This window comes from Miscanthus floridulus, chromosome 2 (genome assembly GCF_019320115.1).
Source record: "Miscanthus floridulus cultivar M001 chromosome 2, ASM1932011v1, whole genome shotgun sequence".
Lineage (NCBI taxonomy): Eukaryota > Viridiplantae > Streptophyta > Magnoliopsida > Poales > Poaceae > Miscanthus > Miscanthus floridulus.
In genome coordinates, this window is record NC_089581.1 from 41,135,688 (window position 1) to 41,160,389 (window position 24,702).

The following is a 24,702-nucleotide window of genomic DNA, read 5'->3' on the forward strand; positions in this document are numbered from 1 at the left end:
ACCACCCGACAGCCAGGATATGATAGTGTTGCTGAATTATGTCCACATGTTACTTTGTAAGTAGAGCCCTGCCAAAAGGGGTCTAAATTGATATACTTTTTGCAGGGTAAACCTTCTGTTGACATAATATAGATATAGTTTTTGCTTCTCATAAGCCAATTTCAAAAGTTGTCTTCCACCATAATCGAAATGAAAAATCTAAAACAAACAAGACCGTATTAGGATTCTCGATGAGATCGATCTTGCTAGCCATGGCCGCATACTCTATTATACGTACGTGATGAAGTATAATTTCATTTCGGAATGAGTAAATTCAGTAGCATTCTTTAAACTTTTCTAGAATTCTCACCTAACATCGACACTCTCAAATTGCAGTTTCGGCACCCTAAATTCGGTTTAGTCTGGCAATCTAGCTCTAACTCCACCTGTGTCTAGATGCTAATGTGGCATGCTAGCGTGGAATGTTTCATCACGTGAGTGGCACATGGCGTTGGAGGTTTTAGTCAAGGAGAGGATGGAGTATGCAAAGAATCCCCTTGAGGTTTTGTCCCCCTCGCTCCTCATTAGTCAATAATAAGAAAGGATATGCATTTTGAAAACAGACATAAAAAACTAAGAAATTTACTAATTCCATGTTTGTATTTAGAGAATAAGGAAATATAAATTGGTGGCATGATCAACGAAATAATCCCCTGCATACCAATACCAATGGCCACAAAAACTAAAAAGACAGGAAATCAACTGTATAAATAAATAAATAAACTATTCCAACAAAGACAAAAGAAAAACAGGGAGAAGTGGTGGGCAGTTCGTCCAATCCCAAGGCGATGCCGGACGGGTCTCTCCCTCCCCGCACACTCTTCTAATCCCCCACAGACAGTTGGGTCCCACTCCTCCGTGGACCCCACGCTCCATGTCTGAAGCGTGAACGGGTCCAGGTGCGGGTAGCGTCGCGCGTTGTTTTTCCGCCCGCAACGGCTACTAAAGCCTGGAGTGACCTAAAAGCTGGTTTGGGTCGGCGGCTCACTGAGACACTACCCGTTGGGCTCGGCTCGCGCGGCGCCGTCCTTCCCCACTCTCCCCTCTCACACGCACGCACGAACACAGCACGCGCCGCACCCCCGCGTTCTCCTGCGACCAAATCTGCGGCGGGGAATCAGCACACTGAGGGCGGTCTACTCCTCCACCTCCCCGTTCGCGAGCGGTTCGTGTCCCGAGCGATCCGGCAGCCATGAACATCTTCAAGAAGAAGGTCGATCCCAAAGGTGCGGTTACGGATTTCCTTTGTCGCCGGCGTTCGGGGATCCGCGAGAAATTTGGGGAATTTTCGCCGCCGTTCTCTTTGGTGCTCACTGCTGCTTAGCTTCCGATTATACGGGGTGTGGAAGTGCCGTTTCCGCCGCCCGGACTCCGGAGGCGAGGTTCTCCATGGATTTCTGCATCCGCGGACCGGGAGGGAGGGAGCCCTGCCTGGTTGGGGTTAGGGTTTTAGGGCAACTTGTGTGCGTTTTTGTGGGAGAAGGGGAGGAGTCAAGCCTTCCGTTACGCGTTGCGGGTTCTCCGCGGATTCGTTGGGGGCAAATGCGGATCACAAGCTTGGTGTGCTGAACCCACTGCTGATGAATTGCTGTTTGTTTGCCACTTGCAGAGGCTCTCAGGACCAGCAAACGTGAAATGGCGGTCGCCACGCGGGGTGAGCAACTGAGCACTGCTGATCAGTTTTTTTCCACTGCTGATGATTTACTGGTAGCAGCATATTAGTTCGCATTGCTACCCAGGCATTTCAGGAATTGCTGACACATTTGCTAGTCGAGCTGTGTTATATCGAATCAGACTAGCACATGTTCATGAATCTGGGATATAGGTGGATATTCCATAACTTCAATTGTTACAGATTTGGCATATCAACTTACAGTAGCTCTTCAATTTAAAGAATGGAGCATATGTAGCAGCCCTTTTAGCCTCTATTTCATATTGCTCTGTGGTGATGCTAAAAAATCCAGCAATTGCTACCACACTTGCTACTGGATCTTTGTTATATTGAATCAGATCAGCAAAATATCATACATTTGGTAAATCAGTGGGCATTTGATAGTTTCTCTTGTTATAAAGTTCAGAAATTAGATTACAGCAGCCCTTCAGTTTCAAATGAGGTTACATAATTTGCAACCGTGTGCTAATTTTCTGATATCAACTCTCTATTTTATATATTTTAGGAGTTGAGCGAGAGATTGGTTCCCTGCAAATGGAGGTATGCAGTATGCTGTCTGAAACATTTAACTAGAATTTGAGTGGAGGCATGAAGTGGTTGTATTAAATCCACCATTCTCTGTTATTTCAAGATGCAGTTTTTACTACAGTATCCTGTGTTCTTGCTGGTATTTGTGGTTTGAAATAAGGGTTAATTCGAACGCTGCCATTGTAACTCTTCGAGTTTAGAAATATACCATTGCAATTCGTGATATTGTAAATATGCCATTGTAATTCCCGTGAAACGTGATTCATGCCATTAAGTAGGCTTTCAGGCGTTCGTATACGGCAACATGTTTAGTATGGCCCGTATTGCCCCTGTCCAGTCGCCGCAGCACCTCCGCCGCACGTCACATTGCCTGCAGCATCCGCTCCTTGGGCGGTACCGTGCCCAGCTGTCCAGCTGACCTGTATGTTGCATTGGATTGCCCAGCTGACCCGTCTGAACAAAGCATATGCCATAAAAAGGTCACAGATAACTTGATAACAAGTTGAAAACTTCTGATAATTTGATAACAAGTTGAACACACTGAACAAAGCATATGCAATAAAAGGTCACAGATAAGTTGATAACAAGTTCACAGACTAGTGCCTGGACTTTAACTGACTACAAGTTCACAAGACTTTAACTGAATACAAAGTTCACATGACTTTAAATGGATACAAGTTCACAGGACTTTAACTGAACAAAGCACGGCCTGATTAATAAAATTCAAAAGCACGACCTGATTTCTAGTTCAAAAGCACGACCTGATTACAGGTTCACAATCACAACCTGATTACACACAGCAACCATCAAAAGCACTCGATATTAAGATTCAGGAATCAGTGACTTGAGCAGTGAGTTGGGTATTAAGGAACTGTGACAAGCTCGTGACAACTCTAGGCTGTGGTGCGGCGGTAGCCTTCTGTTGCTTTTTCTTCACTGGAGTCTTCTTCTTCTTGGGCGTCTTCTTCCTTTTGGGACTCTTTTTCTTCTTTTGTGCTGCCTTCTTCACCTCTGACGGCCCAGCAGTGTCATCATCTTGTTGCCGTTTCCTGCATAGTATAGTGGTTAGCACTAGGTTCAGTACAGAATGCACAAGAAATGCTTTGAGAATGAGTCACTAACCTCTTGTTCTGTGATCTGCCCCCAATTTCTCCATCGGAGTCAACCTCAGCAAATTTGCAAGCCTTGTGAACCCTGAGAAAGTATTCAGTTTCTACAATGAACTCCACTCGTATCTTGCATCTGCTGGGATCGATGGGGTCAAGGTAGATGTGCAGAACATCCTTGAGACGCTGGGTGCTGGCCATGGGGGAAGGGTACTGCTAGCTAGAAAGTACCAGCAGGCTCTAGAAGCTTCCGTCGCTAGGAACTTCCCTGACAATGGCATCATATATGCATGAGCCACAACACTGACAACCTATACAGGTAAATAGCTTATGCTGAAATATCTTGAAAGCTTTTTTTAGCAAAATATCTTGAAAGCTTTCTTTGGTAAATCAAAGATGTTTATAAAAATCATGTCAAACAAAAAGCAATGAGTCATAAAAGATGTTTATTGCAGAAAGATTATAAACACAATATCTCTTCAAGTCTACAACTAACATTTTTAAGGGACAGCGACGTGAGCCGACCGGCCCTGCAGCCGGCGCCTGGGAACTTGCAGGCGTCGTCGCTAGTGCTCCACCCGCTGAGGCCCGCGACGGCCTGGCTCGGCACGGCCTCCTTGAACTGCTCCAGCAGCTGAGCATCGTCGGCGGCGGAGGCGGCCGCGGCCGCCGCCACGATGACGAAGAGTGCCACTACAGCGACCAGCCCCGGAGATTCCATAAACTAGCTAGCGCGCTACCTTAAAACATCAGCTACTAGCTGCCTCTCTCATCTCGCAAAGCGTAGATGCTGCCCAATAGCCCAGCAGCGGTACCTCGCACGGCCCTCGTCTTCTTCGTATGTTCATGTACTTGCAAATACAGAGATTGGTAGATCCGCCCCTGATCCCCAACTACTCTAGTCATACCGAGGGAAGATTTTGCAAGAGTTAAGAGATTACCTGGCCTTGTTGCCAGCCATGGCCGACGAACTGCTCCCACACGGCTCGCCGGTCGCGGGGAAGTCTATCATCTTGCTCAAATCGATGTGCAGACTTGGGGAATCAAATCTCCTTCACCACCACCACCTGCTCCAGGCACGAATCGCCGCTTGCACAGGTTGCACAGCCTCCGTCGAGCCTGCACAGCCTGCGCCGCCGCCGCCGTCGAGCCGACTCGCCTGCGCCGCCGCCGACTCTGGTTGCTGGGTTAGGGTTCGGGGACGGGAAGAGAAGAGACGAGAGAAAGACCGAGAAAGAAAGCAAAGCGAGCCGCGAGCGACCTTGACTCCTCATGTAAGTCGGATGAGGCAAGGGCAATACGGCCATACGAAAAATGTTTCCGTATACGTACGCCTGCAAGGTGGGCCACAGGTCGTTGCAAACGTACTTAATGGCATGAATCACATTTCACGGGAATTACAATGGCATATTTACAATATCACGAATTGCAATGGTATATTTCTAAACTCGAAGAGTTACAATGGCAGCATTCGAATTAACCCCTGAAATAATACAATGGTTACCAAGCTCTAGCCACAATCTAGAAGCATTGTGCCTCTAGCTAGCCTCCTCATGTGGCGTGAGGTGTGAGTGCAAAACAAATCTCTCTGGTCTAGAGGAGTGTGATACATGTAGCTGTCTTGGGCAACTGTTATTAGTTTATTTGTTAACTTCCTCTACTCTAGCAAATTTGTTTATATGTTTAGAGGGTACATGGAGCTGCCTTTGATATTTGTCTATTGTTAATTCACTTCTATGACTTCCCTTACTAGAACTAGAGGCCACAGCGTGGCATGGCAGCTTATGGGCCCGGCAGGTGGCCATGCGACCTATCTATGTGCAAACTGTATTTTGGTAATTTCATAGTTGTAATTATGCAGGAGAAAAAGCTGGTCGCAGAGATAAAGAAGACTGCCAAGACTGGAAATGAGGTGAGTTTATTAGGAAGTTGAGGGAGATCCGTAGTCCCGAATTCTCTTCGTCCTATGTTCTGATAGATGATCTGTATTTCTCAAGGCCGCAACCAAAATATTAGCTCGGCAACTTGTCAGGCTGAGGCAACAAATCCTCAATTTGCAAGGCACACGGGCACAGATTCGTGGAGTAGCTACTCACACACAGGCATGGCCACCTTCCTGTTTGATTTTTTTCGGATTTTTGTTCTGATCGTGGAATAGACTAACTTGTGATTAATGCATCCATTCTTTATTCAGGCAATGTATGCCGGCACTTCAATCTCTGCTGGAATGAAAGGTGCAAGCAAAGCTATGGCAGCAATGAATAAGGTAAGATGGAAGACAACCATTTTAGCTGTTATTCGGTATCAACACATCCTCTTAAGAAATTTTTGCTTGTGAACACTTTTTGGACTATCTTCTAACTGTCTTCTATATTTCACTGCACATTTCAGCAAATGGAACCGGCGAAACAGATAAAGGTCATGAAAGAATTCCAGAAACAATCAACACAGTTGGACATGACGGTAATAACATTGACACTGTGCTGGCTTGTTTATTTTACTTCAAAGTTCGAAGCTGGTACTTTTCGTATAATTCATGCATTGCCCACTTAGTTACTAGCTTAGTTGCTGTAGAAATGAATCAATTAGAGCACTGTAAATGCATTATAAGACGTATTGAAGTCGAACACTGTGTATTGGGTTTCGATCCTGAGTCTTGACTGATGTCTCACACATTTCAATTTTTGAAGATTGTATCCCTGACGTAGAACAGTTACCATCCACAAGCTTGCAGAACCTCTTAGCATCCTAAAAATAGTCTTCTTCATGTAATTTACAATATTTGCAGCTTGCTAGTGTGCTAAACTATGAAATGTGATAGCAAGTTGTTAATCTTTTCTGAGGGATCAGAGTTCAATATCAGTCTAGGACTGTTGTATCAAAAGAATGTTGTTGTAGGCTTCTAAGCTGTCTCACATTGGAATGGCCGTTTCCATGCAGCTTGAGATGATGTCAGATGCCATTGATGAAACACTTGACAAAGATGAGGCGGAGGAGGAAACAGAAGAGCTTACAAACCAGGTAACCCAAAGTTCTCAGAATACCACCTTGTAAAGAATTCTGCTTTGATTTCTACCAGATCACGAAAAATTCATCCATGGTAAACTGGTTAACTGGCTATGTCGGGTATGCAGGTCCTTGACGAGATTGGTGTCGATGTGGCTTCTCAGGTATGCTTTCAACATGGCAGTTGTCTGTTGTGCAGTTTTTTTTTTGAATGAATCTTAATTCTGACTTACCGTTTGCTTTCGGCAAATGTAGCTTTCTTCGGCTCCTAAAGGGCGCATCGGAGCAACTAACAAGAAAGTCGATAACAGCCACGCTCGGTATGCAAATGATTTTTCAAATTTCAACTGACAACACCATGCCATTTAAATTTAGGTCTGGCGCACTGTCTCTGCATGTTGCCTTTGCTATCTGAGCAAATTGTGGTTTCTGCAGTAATACTGCGGCTCCTGCAAGGAACGTGGCGGCACCACCCGAATCCTCTGCTGAAGTTGACGATCTGGAGAGGCGACTGGCATCTCTGCGCCGTATCTGAGTCTGAGCCGCTAAAGAAAGAACTTGTTTGTAATGTACTAGTAGTTATTCATCTATATATGTAAAGTTGTTTATATGTGTAACGAAACAGCGAACTGCACATGATACGGTTTAATAACCTACCTAATGTTTTATTTATTTTGAGAAGTATAACTCCACAGTCAACCTAATCGCAAAAGCCAGGGCGGAATCATACGAAGGTCCGCAATTGCGTCACAGGCCGCCATAGCTGGCCGAGCCCACCCTTTGGGTTGGCCCAAGCAGCTCTGGCCAGCTCTCATTCAAACGCGCTCGTAATGCTAAAACGGTATTGCTGGGTATAGGCGTCCGTCCGGGCGGACGGTGCCGTTGGTGGGCCATGATATAGTCCAACGATCGCTCTCCACTCGCACTCGCCCTAGACCGTTCTTAAAAAAAAAAAAAAAGAACCTTTTTATCCCTTCCGCTCCATCATCTCTACCACAGCGTCTTGCGGCTGCCACTCTGTCTGACCCGTCCCGAACGCGGATGCTATTCTGCCTCACTGCTATCGCGTGCCCCATCCAGCGCCGCTCGCTGGCCCCTCTCGTCACGCGCGTTGGTGCTGGTGGTGCTCACTCCACTCGTTGCCCCCCCCCCCCGCCCCCCGGGGGGCCGAGCCAAGACTAGTGCTGGTGGCGCCGGTGCGCCCGCCCGGCCGAGCCAAGCCTAGTGCTGGTGGCGGTGGTGTCCGTGCGCCGCCGCTCGTTGTCCGCTCCGACCCCAGCGGCTGGAATCGACCGGCCCCGGCCTTTCCCTCCCCTATGTTGCATATGTACGACATTTTAGGTGTATGCTGCAATTGTTCCATTTTAATGTTACAAAAGTAGATCACGGATGTTGCACATGCTGCATATGTTGCAAATGTTGCAGATGCAAGTTGCAAGCGTTTGTTCAAAATGTTTCATCTATTTCTAAACGTATGATGCAATCGTTTTTTATTTGGATGTTGCATATGTTTCACACATGTTGCAATAATATGTTCCAAAATGTTTTGGTTGTTTCAGTCTTATGTCGCAGCAAGTGGTTTCATGTTGCAAGTGCTATATTTTGGATGTTTCATGTGTTCCACACACATGTTGCAAGTGCATTTTCCAAATGTTTCATCTGTTTTCAGACGTTTGTTGCATTCAAATGTTTTTTTATGTTGTAAGTGTTTTGGCCGAGGGCGAGCCGGAGGCGGACGGTGCGCGCGGCGTGCCAGGGTAGGCTGTAGACGGGGGCGATGGGGGCAGGCGGATGGGTGCTCCGGTCAGAGACGCGTCGGGTCCCGGCTCTCGAGTGCCGACATGCGGGGAGAGAGAGAGAGAGAGAGAGAGAGAGCCTGGAGAATAACCGACGACCTCAAATACAAGGGCGGAGTGTGCGGAGTGGGAAGAAGCCGAACGAGGGTGGGGTGATGGCGGACTGCACGGGCGTCTAGACACATGTCCGTCTGAACGTCTGGGCGCTAGCCACGCCGATGCTAAAAACTGGCAGTTGGAGATCCATTCATGCATCATGCATGCACATCAGCAGCACACCCAACAGAAAGTTCGACGACCCAGGTTACCTGCGGGCCCAGTCTGCTGGTAGATAACGGGCTAACGGCCTTACAAACTCCACTCGTTTAAACTTGGGATTAGCATGGAGCAGGTGCCCCGCATGCTCGTCGACGGCTTTTAAAAAAAAGGTTGATAAGGCAAGCATTTGTACCTGATATTTTCCTTTGTTGGAGAGGAATTTACAGCTCATTGTAATATTACAAATCTGCCCTCCACAGATCTCACAGTACCATTATCAAGTCAGGCTAACACCAAACTTAAATTTCACAACTCGCCCCGAAATTGTTGAACAGTTGACAGATGTGCAGATAAAGCTTAGCTTCATTAACTGGAAATATCAGTTCCTTGGTTATTACACTAAATACCCACGCAAATTAACGCCCTGTTCGTTTGGGCTTGTTTAGCTGATAATCCATGACTGAAAGTACCGTTGGCTGATTTGGTGTGAGAGAAAAATACTGTTCGTTGGCTGAAAAGGTACGGCTTATAAGCCAAACAAGCCCAAGCGAACAGGGCGTAAATCATTCTCAGTGGTGGCACGCCTACAACACACCAGTCAAACTCCCCTCCAACAGCGCCCACACGACTGCATATTGGTTGATTACCTCTGATCTTTCCTGTTCTCTCTAAGACAAGCCCAGAATTGTGGTGCTTGACGGCTTCACAAGTGTTCATCTTTGGAACCTCGTGTGCCATTATTGCTCATCATACACCTGTTCATCTTCAGTTGATGATGACTGCCCGAAAGCTAGCAAGCTCATATGTCTGGATCCTTCTGGTATCATAGCGCGAACCACCTGCATGTTCATCAAGCATATCTAAGGAACAGGATATGTAGAAAGACACTAGTGCCCACAAGTATAGAAAGAAAACCAACGGTTCATCAGATGATTGATCTCTATAAATAATGTTTCATATATGTAATTATATTTATATCAAGGAAACAAGTGAGCATGGCTCTAGTGTTGAATCCAAGAAGTCCTGATAAAAATCTATGGCATGCTTGGCACATAACAGATCATGACATCAATTTATAACATATTTTCATGACAAGCCGGTAAAAGACAAATATGTGCTTGAAAGAGATTGTTTCATCAGATCACATAAAAAACATATACATGTAAGCCTTTAGTTTGAAGCTTTAAAGCAGCGAAAAATGGATTCGAATCTTGTCAACTGTAGCAGGTTCGTGCAGAAAGCCCAGGCAGAATCCAGCAAACCTTTTCTATCTCATCGCAGATGGTTGGGCTCTCTCGGAGATACTGCAGTGCCTTTTCTCTGCCTTGGCCCAATCTGAGCAATTGTTCAAGCAAAAAAAGGCACATATCAAGGGTACGTCAATACATGGAGATAATCTTTTGACCAAAACATGAAGATAATTGCACTGTAACACCGATCTCCTACCAACCTAAGTACCTAACCAAGGAGGGCAAAAAGTAAAGCAGAATGATACTGACAAGGACAAAGTTACTCCCCAGTTTGAATCGAAGTAATATAATAATTTGTTGTTTAAATAATGGTATCAATTTCTAAATATTTGGATTTGATTCTGATATAGTATGATCAGAACGACTGTTAATGATGAACTAGAAGCTCTTCATCTAATTATCAGGACAGATTGACAACAGAAGGTCACTACTTTTGTCCTGCAAAGGATGAAAAAAAAACTCACATATGCATTTAATTTTTAAACTTGATTTCCTTTAATTGGAAAACTACATATCAAGAAGGCTCAGATCTTAGAGTTATCTTATTATTAAGCACAAAAAAACAGAACAGTATTTAAAAGACAAGGACCCATATTGAGGCCTTTCCAAGGGACTCGTATAATTAACCCAAATATGTGAAAAAACACATGAAATGAAACTAAGAAAGATTTGTCAAAGTAATATTGCTTTCAAAACCAAATAACATGTAAAGATAGCGCCCATAAGAAATATATTTTTAAATCTCAATTATTCACCGAAGATTAAACTCTTCTAAAGCTCCCGGCATACCTTATATCTTTGTAGCTGTACCATGAACCCTTCTTTGCAACTACATCCATCAGCTCAGCACAATCAAGAACGCACCCCTGTCCAATATTTTGTTTAGTGTATGATACAATGACAAAAGGCTAAAAAATTATAAACTTACCAATTTACTAACACCCTCCCCAAAAATGATTTCAAATTCAGCTTGCTTGTAGGGCCTAGATACCTTGTAAAGAAGGGGGAAAATGATATCAAGCCTACTGTAGAAGTGTCAATCATACAGAGCAAGAACTGCACAAAATTTGGACATACTTTACTCTTTTGCACTCTGACACGAACCTTCACACCAACATCTTCATCTCCTTTGGGCTTAGAAAAAGAAAAACAAGCATAACAATCATTCCCACCTCAACTTTCAGGATAGATGAAATTTACTTTATTGATCTCACAGATTTTATCTTCCCAATGGACCGTATCTCGAGGCGGACAGATGCAAAGAATTTCAAGGCTATCCCTCCACTAGTGACTTCAGGATTTCCATAGAATACTCCAATCTGTTGAATACCAATTCCATCAAATGAATTAATAAAATGAAAATAAGCAATTAGCTGGGAGTCAATGTAACTGTTTCAGTATTACACCTTGTATCTTATTTGATTCAAGAACATAAGAGTACAGCCAGCCTTTGAGGCATTCCCTGACATCTTTCTCAATGCTTGACTCATCAGACGAGCTTGTAGACCCATCTGTTGCATCCCTATCTCACCCTGAAAAACAGATAAATTACATGGCCAATGCAGCATTTCATACAGAATTAGCGCAAAAGAAAAATGGGAGAGGGAAGCATACTTCAATTTCTGCACGTGGAGTGAGTGCTGACACCGAATCGATACAGATAAGATCTATTGCTCCAGATCTGCACATGCGGTCCGCAACTGATACACAGTAAGAATATATAAGCAATTTTTCATGTAAACAAAGATCTAAATATATAGTGATATTCAAGGTTAACAAATAAAGGAAGAAAATTGTACTGACATACAAGCCCACAAACAAAATAAAACAACACAGCCATGTAGAGGCTTATACTTCTCAAAATCCAGCATGTGGTATCATTTTATTCGAGAAGAAATACCTATTGCTGGCTAAATTTCAACACTACAAGTAGGTTTGTAAATGAGTACAAAATGGTAAATTAATTGTGAAAATACAAAAGCATGTCCAGATCACTGGACATATCCCAGCCTAGAAAATAAATATTAATATGTATGCATATCGCCAAAGGGCCTCTAGTCCAACTGGTTAGAGCGTCCCGGCGACACTCCTCAGGTCCTGGGTTCGACTCCCTGTGGGAGCGAATTTCAGGCTGGGGTTAAAAAAATCCCCTCGTCTGTCCCACGCCAAAGCACAGATCTAAGGACCGGCCCGTTCTCACATGGCGACGGTGCCGCTGTGTAAGGGTGAGGCAGGGGTTCGGGGGTTTTCTGGGCCTGCGTGAGAAGGTCTTCTTCTTAATGCAATGCCTGGGGATGGTCATACCGTCGCAGGTCCAGTTTTTTTTTTTTTTTTTTTTTTTTTTTGCATATCAGATTATACTCACTAAATTTGTAGTTTTTTTTTTAAATCTACGCCCTCCATCCCAAAAAAGAGTTCAATTCTAGCTTTTCCCTAAGTCAATCAATCTCAAGTTTGACTAAATCTATACAAAAAATACTAATATGTATGGTACCGAATAAGTATCATTAGATTAACCATGGAATATATTTTCATAATAAACCTATTTGGAAAATAAATGTTCATACTACTTTCTATAAACTTAGTTGAACTTAAATTTTTTTGACTTAGTCCAAACCTAGAATTGCAATATTTTTTTAGGGCAGAGGCTGCAAGTAACAGTTCTGTACCATCTCAAAATGACAAAGTAAACTTCCATGATAGACATCTGAAGTTTATACAAAACTCAATCGAAAGAGACTTATTTAGAAAAAAAAACAAATTATTGCGCTATCAAACCATCTCTGCAGGATTTTCATATGTTAAATTTAGATATAGGATCCTAGAGGATGAATATCAAACCCGAGTGGAACAATATATGAATTGAGACAAAAACTAAAAAGGATGAATATGACTATATGAGTCCTTTACTAGATAAAAGCTGTAGAGGAATACTAAAGTAGAGGGAGGATCAATATTATGTAAAGAAGCATTGAGCCCTATATGTGTGAAATGGATTACTTTCTAGTGCCATCTCTCCGTTGTCAGGCTGGCAGACAATCAGATTTTCAATATCTACCCCAAGAGCTTTTGAATAAGATGGATCAAAAGCATGCTCTGCATCGACAAGCATGGCATTTCCTCCAAGCTTCTGCACATTGGACATTGAACAACTTTTATTGCCATAATAACTGTTTAATGCTAGATCATAAAAAGTAGTCATTACTATAATATCACAAACCTGTACTTCAGCAATTGCATGCAAAGCTAGGGTAGTCTTTCCACTGCTTTCAGGACCATATACCTGCAAGGTTTTACAAATGAAATCATTTAAAGATAGGAGATCAAAATCCAAAATACAGGTAAGACCACTAAAGTGTTTTGTAAAATCATGGTTTGACTTGAATGTTCTTAGATCAAAGAAAGAATGAACTACACTAGCTGTATTAGTGCAGAAAGCATAAAATAAGAAATTACCTCCACTACTCTTCCTTTTGGAAGGCCACCACCCAGAGCAAAATCTAGTGTTAGACAACCACTTGGGAATGTCTCACTGGGTTGGAGAGTAATAATCAGTATAATAGAAATACAGAACAATGTGATTGCTAATGAACTTTTCAGTGAAGGAATCAAGAAACTACAAACATACACAAAAGCACCACCAGCACTGCCTAATCTTGTAACACTTCCTTTTCCAAAAGAGCTGTTTATGTCATTCATAGCTGCATCAAGAGCTTTTTGCTGCAGATGAAATTGTGAATAAATATCTCTTAATGACAAACCAAAGCAACAAGCCAACAATGTAATACATCAGTGTTCAAAAGGTACAATACTATTTCACAAAGATAAGTCATCCATTAAAAAAAAGGTGAAGATTTCCAATTCAAGATAGCAGTGCTCAAGAAAAGCAGGAACAAATATCAAAACAAAATTAAACCAAATGACACCAACGCAAGTATAGACTGCAGTATTGTCAACTTTTCAACTTAAGTGAATCGAGGTAAAGAGTTGCCTTATTTACGACAAAGACTACTAATGTTCCTGATCAGATCAAAACCTATGGGTTGCATCATCTCACTTGATTCACATTATGTCATCACAGCTCCAGTAGGTCTGTGACTAGCAATAGTACAGCAATTGATTTTGTCCACTTTTGAGTACATAGCAGTTAAACAGACTCGACCAAAAAAATGGGGGTCACGATGTTGATACGGATTTAATTTAGCTTCTCCTACTCCAATGTGGGACTCATCTCATAATGAAAATCCAAAACCCCTCCCTCCTTTGTATCTGCACAGTGCTCTATCACCTCTCCTTCCTCTTACATGTCAGATAAGATCAAAGATGTGCGTTGTATTAATATGCAAGGTAGGTAGTAGGTATCATGGCTTTTTGTTTCACCTGGACTGCTGCAGTTCACAGAAGTCCTTGCATCGACTTGAGATATTAAATTCCTCTGTAGTAGTTTATTAAATGAATGGCGTGTGGTATAACGGAATGCTTCTCCCAATCACACTGAGGACGTTCTTACATGTTTGTATCTATTTGAAACTTTTGAAGTTCATATCTCATAAAATTGTTAGTTCAATTGGTCAATGGCATAACAACAGAACCAACTAATCCGATAGATTACTAGGATAGATTAAATGCCTAACAGCTTATGCAAACTTTGAAGCACGTGCAGTAGGGGTCAAGCTAATTAATTTTCCAACAAACGCGCTTCATTTGATATACAAGCACAGCGCTATAAAGCGTAGCACTGTGATGCCTTTCGTTCCTATTGACAAGCGTAGCAACAGAAGTTCACTGTAGCTGTAGCAATGCCACTTCGCACACCATGTGCTAGATGCAATGCAGTGACAAGACAACTCAAGGGATAAGAACACTAACAATACTCCACCGCAGCAAACACCGTGCCCTTACTGTTCCACATCGCCGCGCCGCACTCTGAGTTCTGGACCTCATGCGTCGGCATGAAGACGATACAGAGCTGTTCCCGCGGACTGCGCCTCACTCGTTCGACGAAATGGCACCAACAGAAAACAAGAAGAAAGGGAGGACAAGCCGACGAGGGGAGCAATAGAGAAGAGGAGATATTCTTACGCGGTCGACGAGGCGAGGATCGTCCTCTCCGGAGAGCGCCCCGTTCCCACCGCCGGCGACGAACTCGCAGCGCAGCCGCCGCGCGCGCGCCGTTAGGCCGCCTGCGGCAGCGCGGGGCGCGGCGCGTCTCCGGCGACTACGGGATGGAAAAGAGGGAGCGAGATGGGTGGCGGTAACAGTGGCGACGGCCATTGGCAGGCGTGGCTCCGCTCCGAGCTCGAAGGCGGCGGCGAGCGCGCGGTGTCCCCGCGGTGAGTGGAAAGGGAGAAGAAGAGCCGAGCGAAGAAGCAAGAGAACGTGAGATAGTGGTGGCCGAACACCTCGCCTCGAGATTCGTGAGACGGTCGGATTCCGCGATTCGCGTCGGATGGGAGCATTGCGCGATCGTGATCCTTGAATCCGTGACCGATTCCTCTTTGGTTTGAATATACCTAAATAATTCCTCTTTTGTATTTTTTTTGACAGAATTCCTCTTTTGTATTGAAAATCCCCAGGCATAATCACTCTGTTCGCTTGTTGGTTTTAGCCAGCCTAAACTAGCTAGTCAACAGTATTTTTCTCTCACAACAAACCAACACCAGCCAACCCAAACCAGCCCAGAAACCAACCAGCCCATAACTTATACTAGATGAGACACGAGTTGAACGCCTAGCATGTTTAGAAACTTTATGTGTTTTAAATTATATAGCTCACTTTAGTTTCGTTTCAAATTAAATTTAACTAGCTTTAACCATATTTTTAGAATATATTGTTATCTACCCGTTCAATATCATATGAAAGAATCTAATGAAACAAATTTAGTCCATTTGAATGTGAGAATTAGTTCCGTTTCTCTACAGAATCACTAGAAACTCTACCAATCAGTCAAAGACAATATTGATTCTAGGTATAAATGTTTCTAGTGATTCTTTTTTATACTAGAGATCAAAATCACCTCCTAAATTGTTTCTCCTTATTTTGATTCTGATTCTTCCTTTTCCTACTTCCTCTCTAATTTCGAAAAATTTGTACTGGCGCTCTTCAAAGAGATACCAATTAAGTTGCTTTTTTGAATAGTTCTTTGCCATAAAAAAATACCATTTTTTGTTGTAAAATTTATATATTTTTAGGATTTTTTATGCAAGACAATGGTTTTCACCACCCTTTATAAATCAGATGCGCCAGCCAACTAGCCAAATGATTTGAGAAAGCAATTTTGATTCACAAAAAACGTTTCTAAGAAAAAACCGAATCTAAAGTGTTTTTGAGAGAATTTAGATCTTTACCAAACGTGTCCTTAATGTCAAATGTTATTGGATTTTTCTCAAACTTGATTTAAAAAAGTTTGATTATGATACTTGTGGATTTGGATATTTGGTATTCTCAATAAGATGATCCGTAGAAAATAGTTCAAAATTGAACTCGAGTACAGGTCCTAAGCAATCTTTTTTCTAACAGATTCGTGGCATTATTTCTACGACCGCAGAACAATGGCATTTCGTGGCGGCAAAGAGGCAAGGTCAAAGGTATATTCGGATCGGATTAACTTGGAATCCTGGCCCATCTTTTACTTGCTCCTCAAGGGTATGACAACCTATTATTTATTAGTATATATATGTCAACACTGGTCTGGTCGTATGTGTGGCTATACGAGTCTCGACGTCTCTCCAACGTATTCTAGAACGCTAGAACCGTAGAACGGTAGAATCACACCGTCAGTGATTACGTAGAAGGCTTGTATGAAAAGGTCCGTCTTCACTTATATGTAACATAGTTTTGCACCTAATTAAAACCAGTGGTATGTTTCCTTTACTTCTGTTGTGAAAACCTTATTATATTATCACTTAAAAGGACCATATTCTGGGCCGTTTGATTGCAGCGCTTGACTAGGGCAGCTTTTCTAGGTTCTTAACCAAATAGACTCTCAGTGTTGCTATTGCATTAAGTAACAAACTAAAAATAGCTCAATTGGTTTCCTGTGTGCATCAAGGTGTGAACTAGCTCATGAAAGTAACATAGTCATAAGTTTCTTGCGGTGGAATTTACTCATTTAAGTGCTTATACTCAGTGGCGGATCCATGTTTAACTCAGCATCTAAGAAGCTAAGGCCATGTTTAGTTCCACCAAAATCCAATCTTTGACACTACACAAAAAGAAGATTCCCCGTCATATCAAACTTGTGGTACATGCATGGAGTACTAAATGTTGACGAAATAAAAAACTAATTGCACAGTTTGGTTGTACTTTGCGAGACGAACGTTTTGAACCTAATTAGTCAATGTTTGGACAATTATTACAAAATACAAACGAAATGCTACAGGGCGCTACATTGCGCTACAGTATTTTGGCGGCGCTGAATTGGGCGAACTAAACATGGCGTAAGAATGTTGTACGATACACATGAATACACGATGAGATGAAAATAAACGCATGAATCCAATTGAAATATTGAAACCTAAAAGAAATTCATTACCGACTTTGTACAGAAACTAACCAGTGGGCAAGCGGATAGCCGGTCGACGGATAAGCCAGCTGAAGCTGTTTTTATTGTAAGAGAATTATAGCTGATAAACCGGCTGATAAGTTCAAGCGAATAGACCTCGCCAGGGGCTGGGCGAGGAGGGGCCTGGAGCTGGAGGGCAGGGGTGGCCTGCGGCGGCGCGGTGCCCTGCTGGCTGCGCGGCATGGGCAGGATGCCGGGATGGGCGGCGCCGCGGCGGGATGGCCTAAGCCCGGATGGGCAGCTTGGGCGGCCCAACCTCTAGTGGCGTGCGGCGCATCGGCGGTCAGCTAGGTGGCGCCGGCAGCCGGCAGGCACGGTATCTTTTTCTAGTTGCGGTTAGACAAAAGAACAACATCTGAAAAAGGTTCTAGAGACGAACCTGCCTCCGTTATCCCTTTTTTCTTTCTAATCAACCGGCTTAACATATTCTTTATCACCAAAGCTGCTCAACTCCAAATGTTTTTGCATTACATCACTATTTCTAAAGTTGTTGTCTCATAAAAATATAAGTGAGGCCTTATTTAGTTTCTCCCCTAAAGTTTACTCCTTGTCACATCGAATGTTTTGACATATACATAGAGTATTAAATATAGACTAAAAAATAATTAATCGCACAGATTGTGACTAATTTGCGAGACAAAATTTTTAAGCCTAATTAGTCCATGATTTGACAATGTGGTGCTACAGTAAACATATGCTAATGACGGATTAATTAGGCTTAATAAATTCGTCTCGCGGATTACCGAGGACTTCTGTAATTTATTTTATTATTACTATCCGAACACTCTCATGTGACATCCCGATATGACACTCGATGTGATATCCCTAAACTTTACTCCCTGAATTTAAACACCACCTAACTATCGTATGGATAGTAGTGTTTCTTATGAATCAAGTGAACTAATTGTTACAAATGTTCCATATATAACAGTGGTCCAAAATTCAGGTGTGGTTTTCTAGTCTTGGACATAAGTCCAAGCTACATGTATACATGTGTCACACAAATTTTCTGCCGTTCTATCTCATATATACTCATTTTATGCCGAACTAGAATAACCTCATACCTACAATATTAGAGCCCTGTCCTAAATTTCCATGTGCTCCGGTCACTCCACCACTACTTTCTCCAAATCAATTTTATAGTTATCTTAAGTCAAGCATTTTTAAATTAGAGATGTCTACCTGGTTGTTTTAGCCTCTCTCATCTACCAAATTTTTTCCATACACTTACACTGTCTTATAGCTATATTTACACCGCCTTACTACTATATTTACAATGTGTCGGTACAGAAAGTGACCAACTAGTAAATATTTATAGTTTTGCTGTACGTTGTGATCGGAGGTGGCCTAGCACTCAATGACACAGGATTTATACTGGTTCAGGCAACGTGCCCTACGTCCAGTCGGGGTCGGTCGGTGACTTTATTCCTGAGCCCAGGTGCTCGAAGTCTGTAGCGGGGGTACAAACGAGAAGGAAAAAGAAGGGGGTGTACGAGAGGTTCGGTTGACTCCAACCGGAAGGGTTGCGGTCGGAACTTGGTAGTCCTGCGGTTGTAAGGTGTTGATGTTGATCTAGTGAGTCTGAGCTTAAAAAAGTCGACTTGGGTTAACTTGCCTGTTTGGAGGGAGCACATCCCCTTTTATAGAAGAAGGGGATAGCTTTACAAGTGAAAGGGAGAGAGAGTACGGACGTTTTTAAGCCTTGTTGCCCACGCCGACGGGGACAGGATAATGGTGGGCGTCCGCAATACTGTTGATGTCACTGTAGAATGTCAGGTATACGTGGGAGGTTGAGCTGCTTTCTTCAAGACTGGAGGACATCGGTACCTGCAAAAAATGCTGTCTTGCCGACCGGAGGCATGGCTTTACCACGTTCACCTGGTACGGTGAATTCCGGCGCCCACAATATTGTTGGTGCCCAGAGGCACATGGGGGGTCTTACCGTACGGGTGTTTTGACCGACGCTTACAATACTGTAGAGGTAATTGTTGGCGCCTACAATACTGTTTGTGGCAGGGCGGCTGCAAAGTACTGTTTCCGCAGGGTATGGTCCCTGGTGCCGTGGTTTGACTTGCGAGCCCTGTATTGCCTTCCTTCGTACGTCTTCTGGTTCTTTCCGAGCGGGCGTCCTCGGTCGGATGTCCCCAGTCAGTGGCGTGCCAGTCGGAGAATAGCGATGGGCATGATTTTCTATGAACTCCGGTCGGAGACACGGGGTTGGAGTCGTAGGTGGTCCTCGGGTCAGGCTTTCCGAGTGGAGGCCGTGCTAAGGCAGCCGGGGCTTGACACTAGCGCTCCGATCGGAGAGGCCGTTCGGAGTTGGCCTGAGCTAGTGCTCCGGTCGGAAAGATGGGCCGAAGGCGGCCAGGACCTGAAGCGGGTGCTCTGTCTGTTGAGTTTAGACTCTTGGGCCGGTCCAGAAGAAGAAAAGTCCGTTCTCCTGGGGCGAGCCCTGGCGTGGAAGCCGGTCCCCGAGGGACTCTGGGTTTATGAACCCGACACAATGCTTTTTTCATTGTAATTTATTGAACAGAGTGATATAATTTAGGAATAACATAAATATATACTAAATTTGACAAAAAAAAGTTTATAAATTATTTCTTTGAATTCTAGACATCAGAGAAATATATGTCAAATTATTTATAAATTCTCTTGAAATTTCAAAAGAAAAAATCCACACAAGAGGTGAGAAAGGAGAGATTGATACGGTGGGGACCCGACCTGGAACCGCAAGCCAGAGTCACGAGTCACGAGGCCTGTACAAGCTGGAGCCAAGGGACGTGCAAGCTATCACGCGCCCTGCCTACTTCACCAGCGAGAGGTGGCCTTGCCTCTTCGCCAGGAAGGAAAACTGCCCACGTACGCGTGCCATGCAGCAACTGCATCCGTGTGGCTAAAAAAACGTTTAATAACAACCGGCAAATCAACCGATCGATCATTAATATTACTGTTTAAATTTGACTAAATTTATAGAAATAGTATCAAGATTTATGACATGAAATTAATACCATTAGATACATTATAAAATATAATTTTATAATATTTATTTGATATCATAAATATTTATACTCTTTTTCTACAGATTCGATGAAACATAAAAAAAACGAGTTAAGATAACTTTAGGACCTTGCTATTGCTATACGGAACGATCTCATCTTTGGACCCACAGCATCGAAGGAAGGGTCTGTGGAAAACAAGCCGAAAATTCAAGGAGGCGCGTGGTTTATTGCTTTTGTTTTAAAACTCGTGACATAATCCATATTGCTATAATCTAGCGACGCCCTTGGCCTGGTCGGCTGGCACCCCCAGCACACGCGCGGAGGAAAAGGCCGCGAGAACGGAGAGGCGTCCCACACGGCCACACCCCATCCGAACCGCGTGCGCCGTGCGCGTCAGCGCGTGATAATAAACTGGTAATAAAGCCAAGTTGTGCTGCCTTCCTGACAAACGCAGAGCGCCACGCCACCGAATCGTCTCGTCCCCTCGCTCCTCTCCTCTTCCTCTCCCAATCCCAGACAAATCCAATCCGAAATCATCTCCCCCGTCGCCTCGCTTCGCTTCGCCGAGGAAGAACAGAGAGAAGCGACGACGCCGCGTCCCTCCCCGCCTCCCTTCCTCCCGCGTCGAGCTCTTCCCGGAGCCACCGGAGGCGCAGACGTTGGGACAGCCTCGCGCGCGCGTCCCACGCCGGTGAGTCGCCTCGTGCTCCCCTCCTCCTCCTCCTCCTCTTCTCACGCTTGGTGGGGTCCCGATCGAGCTCGGATCGGTGCGAGGATAAATGGCACGCGTTTGGCTCCTCGGCTAATGGTAGGTACGCGTCGGGTGGTTGATCGAACGATCGCGCTGTCGTCCCCAATCGAATTCAGTGCTGGGCCCCCCGGAGGTCGTCGCTCGACTCATCCGATGGTCGGGTTGCTTCGTTGATTACGATCTGGTTACGGTTGGGTGCTCATTCCGTGCGTGCTGTTTTTCCCTCCTTCGATTCCAGGTATGCAGAGCCAGATCGTGTGCCATGCTTGCCGGACCGTTCTGCTCTACCCGCGAGGCGCGTCCAGCGTCTGCTGCGCAGTTTGCCAGGCCATCACCACCGTGCCGCCACCAGGTACGTACTGGATGCTTGGTTTCCCTTTCGACTGCTTGGTCCTCTGGAATAGGGACGCGGTAATAATCGTCTCTGTTTCTCTCAACTTGTACCCGTGATCTGGCACAGCGAATTAGCTACTGGTGCAAGAGAAACGAACATTTGAGTTTCACATTATATACCATAATTATAAATAATAATAATGTTTTAATAGTAATAGACTACAGAGTTTCGTGGTGTTTGGCAGGTATTGTGAGTCTGTTCGTGAAAAAAAATGGAATGTACATTAATTTACATGTCACAAGTAACTTATCCATCCTGCATACATGTTGTTCAGTTTGTTTGGAAAAGTCGGTTGTTACTAAAGTTCAAGCTTAACCATACCTAGTTTTACTGTATGCATCTCTTTGTTTAACATCTGGGTATCATCTAGGATTCATGCTAGTCTAATACTCTGATTAGGTTGCACTTGCATTTGGTTTTCTCTTGCTGTGGCCTTCTGGATGGAAAATGGAGAAGTTGGAACTTTGCTAAAATAATGGACAAAACAGTTTTTAAGTTTACACGTCAGGGCACTGATAATTCTCCTGTCTCTGTCTGCTCTGTATAATGTGACTGATGCTGGTACACCACAGTGGGTATTTTTCTGTATATGTGTTCATCCAATTGCATGTGTTGTGATCCTAGCATCAAAGCACAAATAGGAACCCAAAGTTGCCCGTTTATCCACTACCAGAGGTTCTCACCACGTTTCAAGCCTCTCTTATTCTTAAAAAACATGTGTTACCTATAGTGTTCCACTTGCTATATCTTCGGCCCTCTTTTGTAGTTTTCTCAATAGCATCCTAAAAATTTGGTGAGCCCATATGATCATCACAAAAATAAGCATGTTAGCTCACTGGTCATGGCATTTTTTTATTGCTTTCACCAGCTTGTTTCTATCGCTGCCTTAGAATGTGGTGTAATTAAAACAACTACATCATTTGTGTTTATATAACATTAGAAGCTAATCCCTCGCGGCTTGGGTAACAAGCTCTATCTTTCTATCAAGCTACAGATTCTATATCCTTTCCTTCTGTCCCTTTTTGTTCGCAATTTGTTTATGTGCTCACCTCTATGTTCCAGTCATCTTCTACCACCATGCATCCTGTTCACTATTTGTTTTGAAATGAGGCAAATCCTAAAATATGATATAGTATGTCTTATCTTCTCTGTTTCCAGTGGAGTTTTTCCCCCCTGCTTTGCATGAAAAGAAAAGATTTACAAAGGGCTTCCGTATACCATTATGAGATTTACAGTTGGTTCATAGTCCTTCACACACTAGTTTGATGTTCTTTTAACTTGATTATTGCAGGACTGGAGATGGCTCAGCTTATATGTGGTTGTTGTCGAACTTTGCTGATGTATACTCGCAGTGCAGACACTGTAAGGTGTTCATGTTGCAACACAGTCAATCTTGTTAGACCAGGTACTATTGATTTTTCCCCCCTATCCTTCCCTCTCTGAGCTTTTTACATAACTACTTTCAAACATTCATCCTCTCCTTACGTAGAAGGGTTAACAAGGAATTACTCTGTTTGACCATTGTCACTCACAATGAAAATGAGTAAAACCTATGCATAACGTCATAGCTTTATGTAAAAATATTATTGTACTAAATTAAGTTATGATATCTTCACATGGTAATCAGGACATGTGGCACACATTTCTTTCCGCAACTTGTTTTAGCATGACCTATAAACCAGGCATAGTTTGATGCTCCATTTAGTTGGGCAAGAGGACATTCAACTACGGCAGTGTGCTTTTTAAACCTGTAATTGTGGGCCTCTGTGTGTAGCTTGTTCTGTTTTTTGGTGGCTTGTCCTTTTTAAGCGGCTGGGGATGTTTTGTAGCCTGCTGAGGCGTTTCTGCCATTGAGGCAAAACTGTGTTTTCTTTCTTTCCTTTAATTCAAGGCAGAGCTCCTGCCACTTCTCTTTCAAAAAAAATTTAGTTGGGCATGGAGCTTAGGTTGCATGTCCATTTGCGTGGGTATCCCTTATGATGAGCAATTTCTCCTTTGTGCAGTGAATAATATAGCTCATGTGAACTGCGGCCAGTGCCGGACAACTTTGATGTATCCATATGGCGCACCTTCAGTAAAATGTGCCATATGCAATTATGTCACGACTACTGGAGTATGTCAAGCCTCATTCTTTGCCTACTTGCCATGCAAATGCAATCAGTGTATTATGCAGAGTTTACTGAGCTTTGTTCTGAATCTCAGGTAAATACTGTGGCACCCACTCCATCTGCGAGGCCAACATCAAATGACTCTTCATATAGTGGCTCATCTACTTCTGCTGTAAGTCCTTATCAATGAAATTCAATGGTTTAACTGGTCATTCTTGAAATGTGGAGCGATTTATCACCTTTTTGTTTTCCTGCAGCCTAAATCTCAACCTCAGAATGTAACTGTTGTTGTTGAGAACCCTATGACAGTTGATGACAAGGGAAAACTTGTAAGCTCTTTTTGACCTATGGAGTTGCATATTTTGCATTGTTGACTGAACCATCGTTTGATTTGATTAACTTTGTTTTGTTGGCTTCACACAGGTCAGCAGCGTTGTAGTTGGAGTCACAGCTGGGAAAGTGTGACTTTATTGACACTTCGTACATTATTGCTGCGTGTTCTATATACAAAAGTTGGAAATACCATGCAGCATCCAATGATTGGTTGCTTGGACATCCTTGAAGACCAGAGATACACCACGAAGTATTTTTAGGACCTTGCTAATGAAACCATGGTCAGACGCTGTGTATTGATTCTTTTGTGTGTATAATATGGGCTCTGTTAGACTTCTGTAATCAGATAGTTAAGGGGAATTACAGCATAGTTTCATTATACGTGCATTGTTACACGATTTGTTTGTTAGTTTGTGCTGTCTTGGTTGTTCATAGTGTGTTACTGTTATACTTGTATACCGTATTCATTTTAAATCTGGCTTACCTTAAATCCGGCTTGTTCGGTTTCTTTTTCATCCGGAACCGTGTTTTTCTCTCATAATATTTCAGCCAGAACAGTATTTTTTTAGCCAATTTCAGTCAAGTTACCAAAAGGGAAAGCTGCAATTGTTGTTAACGGTTGACTAGGAGCTGTGATACGACAGAGCGATTGATGACATGTGCGGTTACCTCTGGCTTCAGCATATGCTTCATTGTTTTGTTGTCTGGATTGATTAAGAAACCGAAGCTGCATTTGTCGTGTTCGTTTGCTGATTTGAGCAGGACTGAGTTCTCGAGCCATCCGGTTTTGACTTGGCTTTCTGCTTTTCGGCACTTCAGATCTGCATATCAGTCTAGAATTCCGAAACTACTTGGGCACCGTCTGGTTCTCACAATTGAACCAGGAATAAGGGAGTCT

The 24,702-nt window shown here is 43.4% G+C and overlaps 3 protein-coding genes across 5 annotated transcripts; 2 read left to right on the forward strand and 1 right to left on the reverse strand.

Annotated features, from left to right (window-relative positions):
- Positions 1–1,025: 1,025 nt before the first annotated feature.
- On the forward strand, positions 1,026–7,026 carry LOC136522507 (vacuolar protein sorting-associated protein 2 homolog 2-like). 2 transcript variants are annotated; one of them, XM_066516320.1, is made up of 11 exons: positions 1,026–1,265; positions 1,649–1,693; positions 2,217–2,251; positions 5,207–5,257; positions 5,343–5,447; positions 5,540–5,611; positions 5,737–5,808; positions 6,286–6,366; positions 6,480–6,515; positions 6,607–6,671; positions 6,787–7,026. In XM_066516320.1, exons 1-11 carry the CDS (start codon positions 1,232–1,234, stop codon positions 6,884–6,886), a joined length of 696 nt encoding a protein of 231 aa, XP_066372417.1. In that variant the 5' UTR covers positions 1,026–1,231; the 3' UTR covers positions 6,887–7,026. The 2 variants fall into 2 exon arrangements, with proteins under 2 accessions (XP_066372417.1, XP_066372424.1); XM_066516327.1 differs by lacking the exon at positions 5,343–5,447.
- Positions 7,027–8,750: 1,724 nt separating this feature from the next.
- On the reverse strand, positions 8,751–15,084 carry LOC136522495 (DNA repair protein recA homolog 1, chloroplastic-like). The gene is made up of 13 exons (XM_066516309.1): positions 14,738–15,084; positions 13,284–13,375; positions 13,112–13,187; positions 12,876–12,938; positions 12,656–12,785; positions 11,270–11,355; positions 11,062–11,187; positions 10,870–10,974; positions 10,733–10,789; positions 10,584–10,646; positions 10,445–10,521; positions 9,668–9,740; positions 8,751–9,244 (listed from the first exon to the last, which is right to left on the reverse strand). Exons 1-13 carry the CDS (start codon positions 14,927–14,929, stop codon positions 9,143–9,145), a joined length of 1,242 nt encoding a protein of 413 aa, XP_066372406.1. The 5' UTR covers positions 14,930–15,084; the 3' UTR covers positions 8,751–9,142.
- Positions 15,085–20,647: 5,563 nt separating this feature from the next.
- On the forward strand, positions 20,648–24,213 carry LOC136522521 (protein LOL3-like). Of its 2 annotated transcripts, none has more exons than XM_066516343.1 (7): positions 20,648–20,909; positions 21,086–21,321; positions 22,655–22,768; positions 23,367–23,476; positions 23,566–23,643; positions 23,729–23,800; positions 23,895–24,213. In XM_066516343.1, exons 2-7 carry the CDS (start codon positions 21,210–21,212, stop codon positions 23,934–23,936), a joined length of 528 nt encoding a protein of 175 aa, XP_066372440.1. In that variant the 5' UTR covers positions 20,648–20,909; positions 21,086–21,209; the 3' UTR covers positions 23,937–24,213. The 2 variants fall into 2 exon arrangements, with proteins under 2 accessions (XP_066372440.1, XP_066372433.1); XM_066516336.1 differs by having other exon boundaries at positions 21,208–21,321.
- The last annotated feature ends 489 nt before the right edge of the window (positions 24,214–24,702 follow it).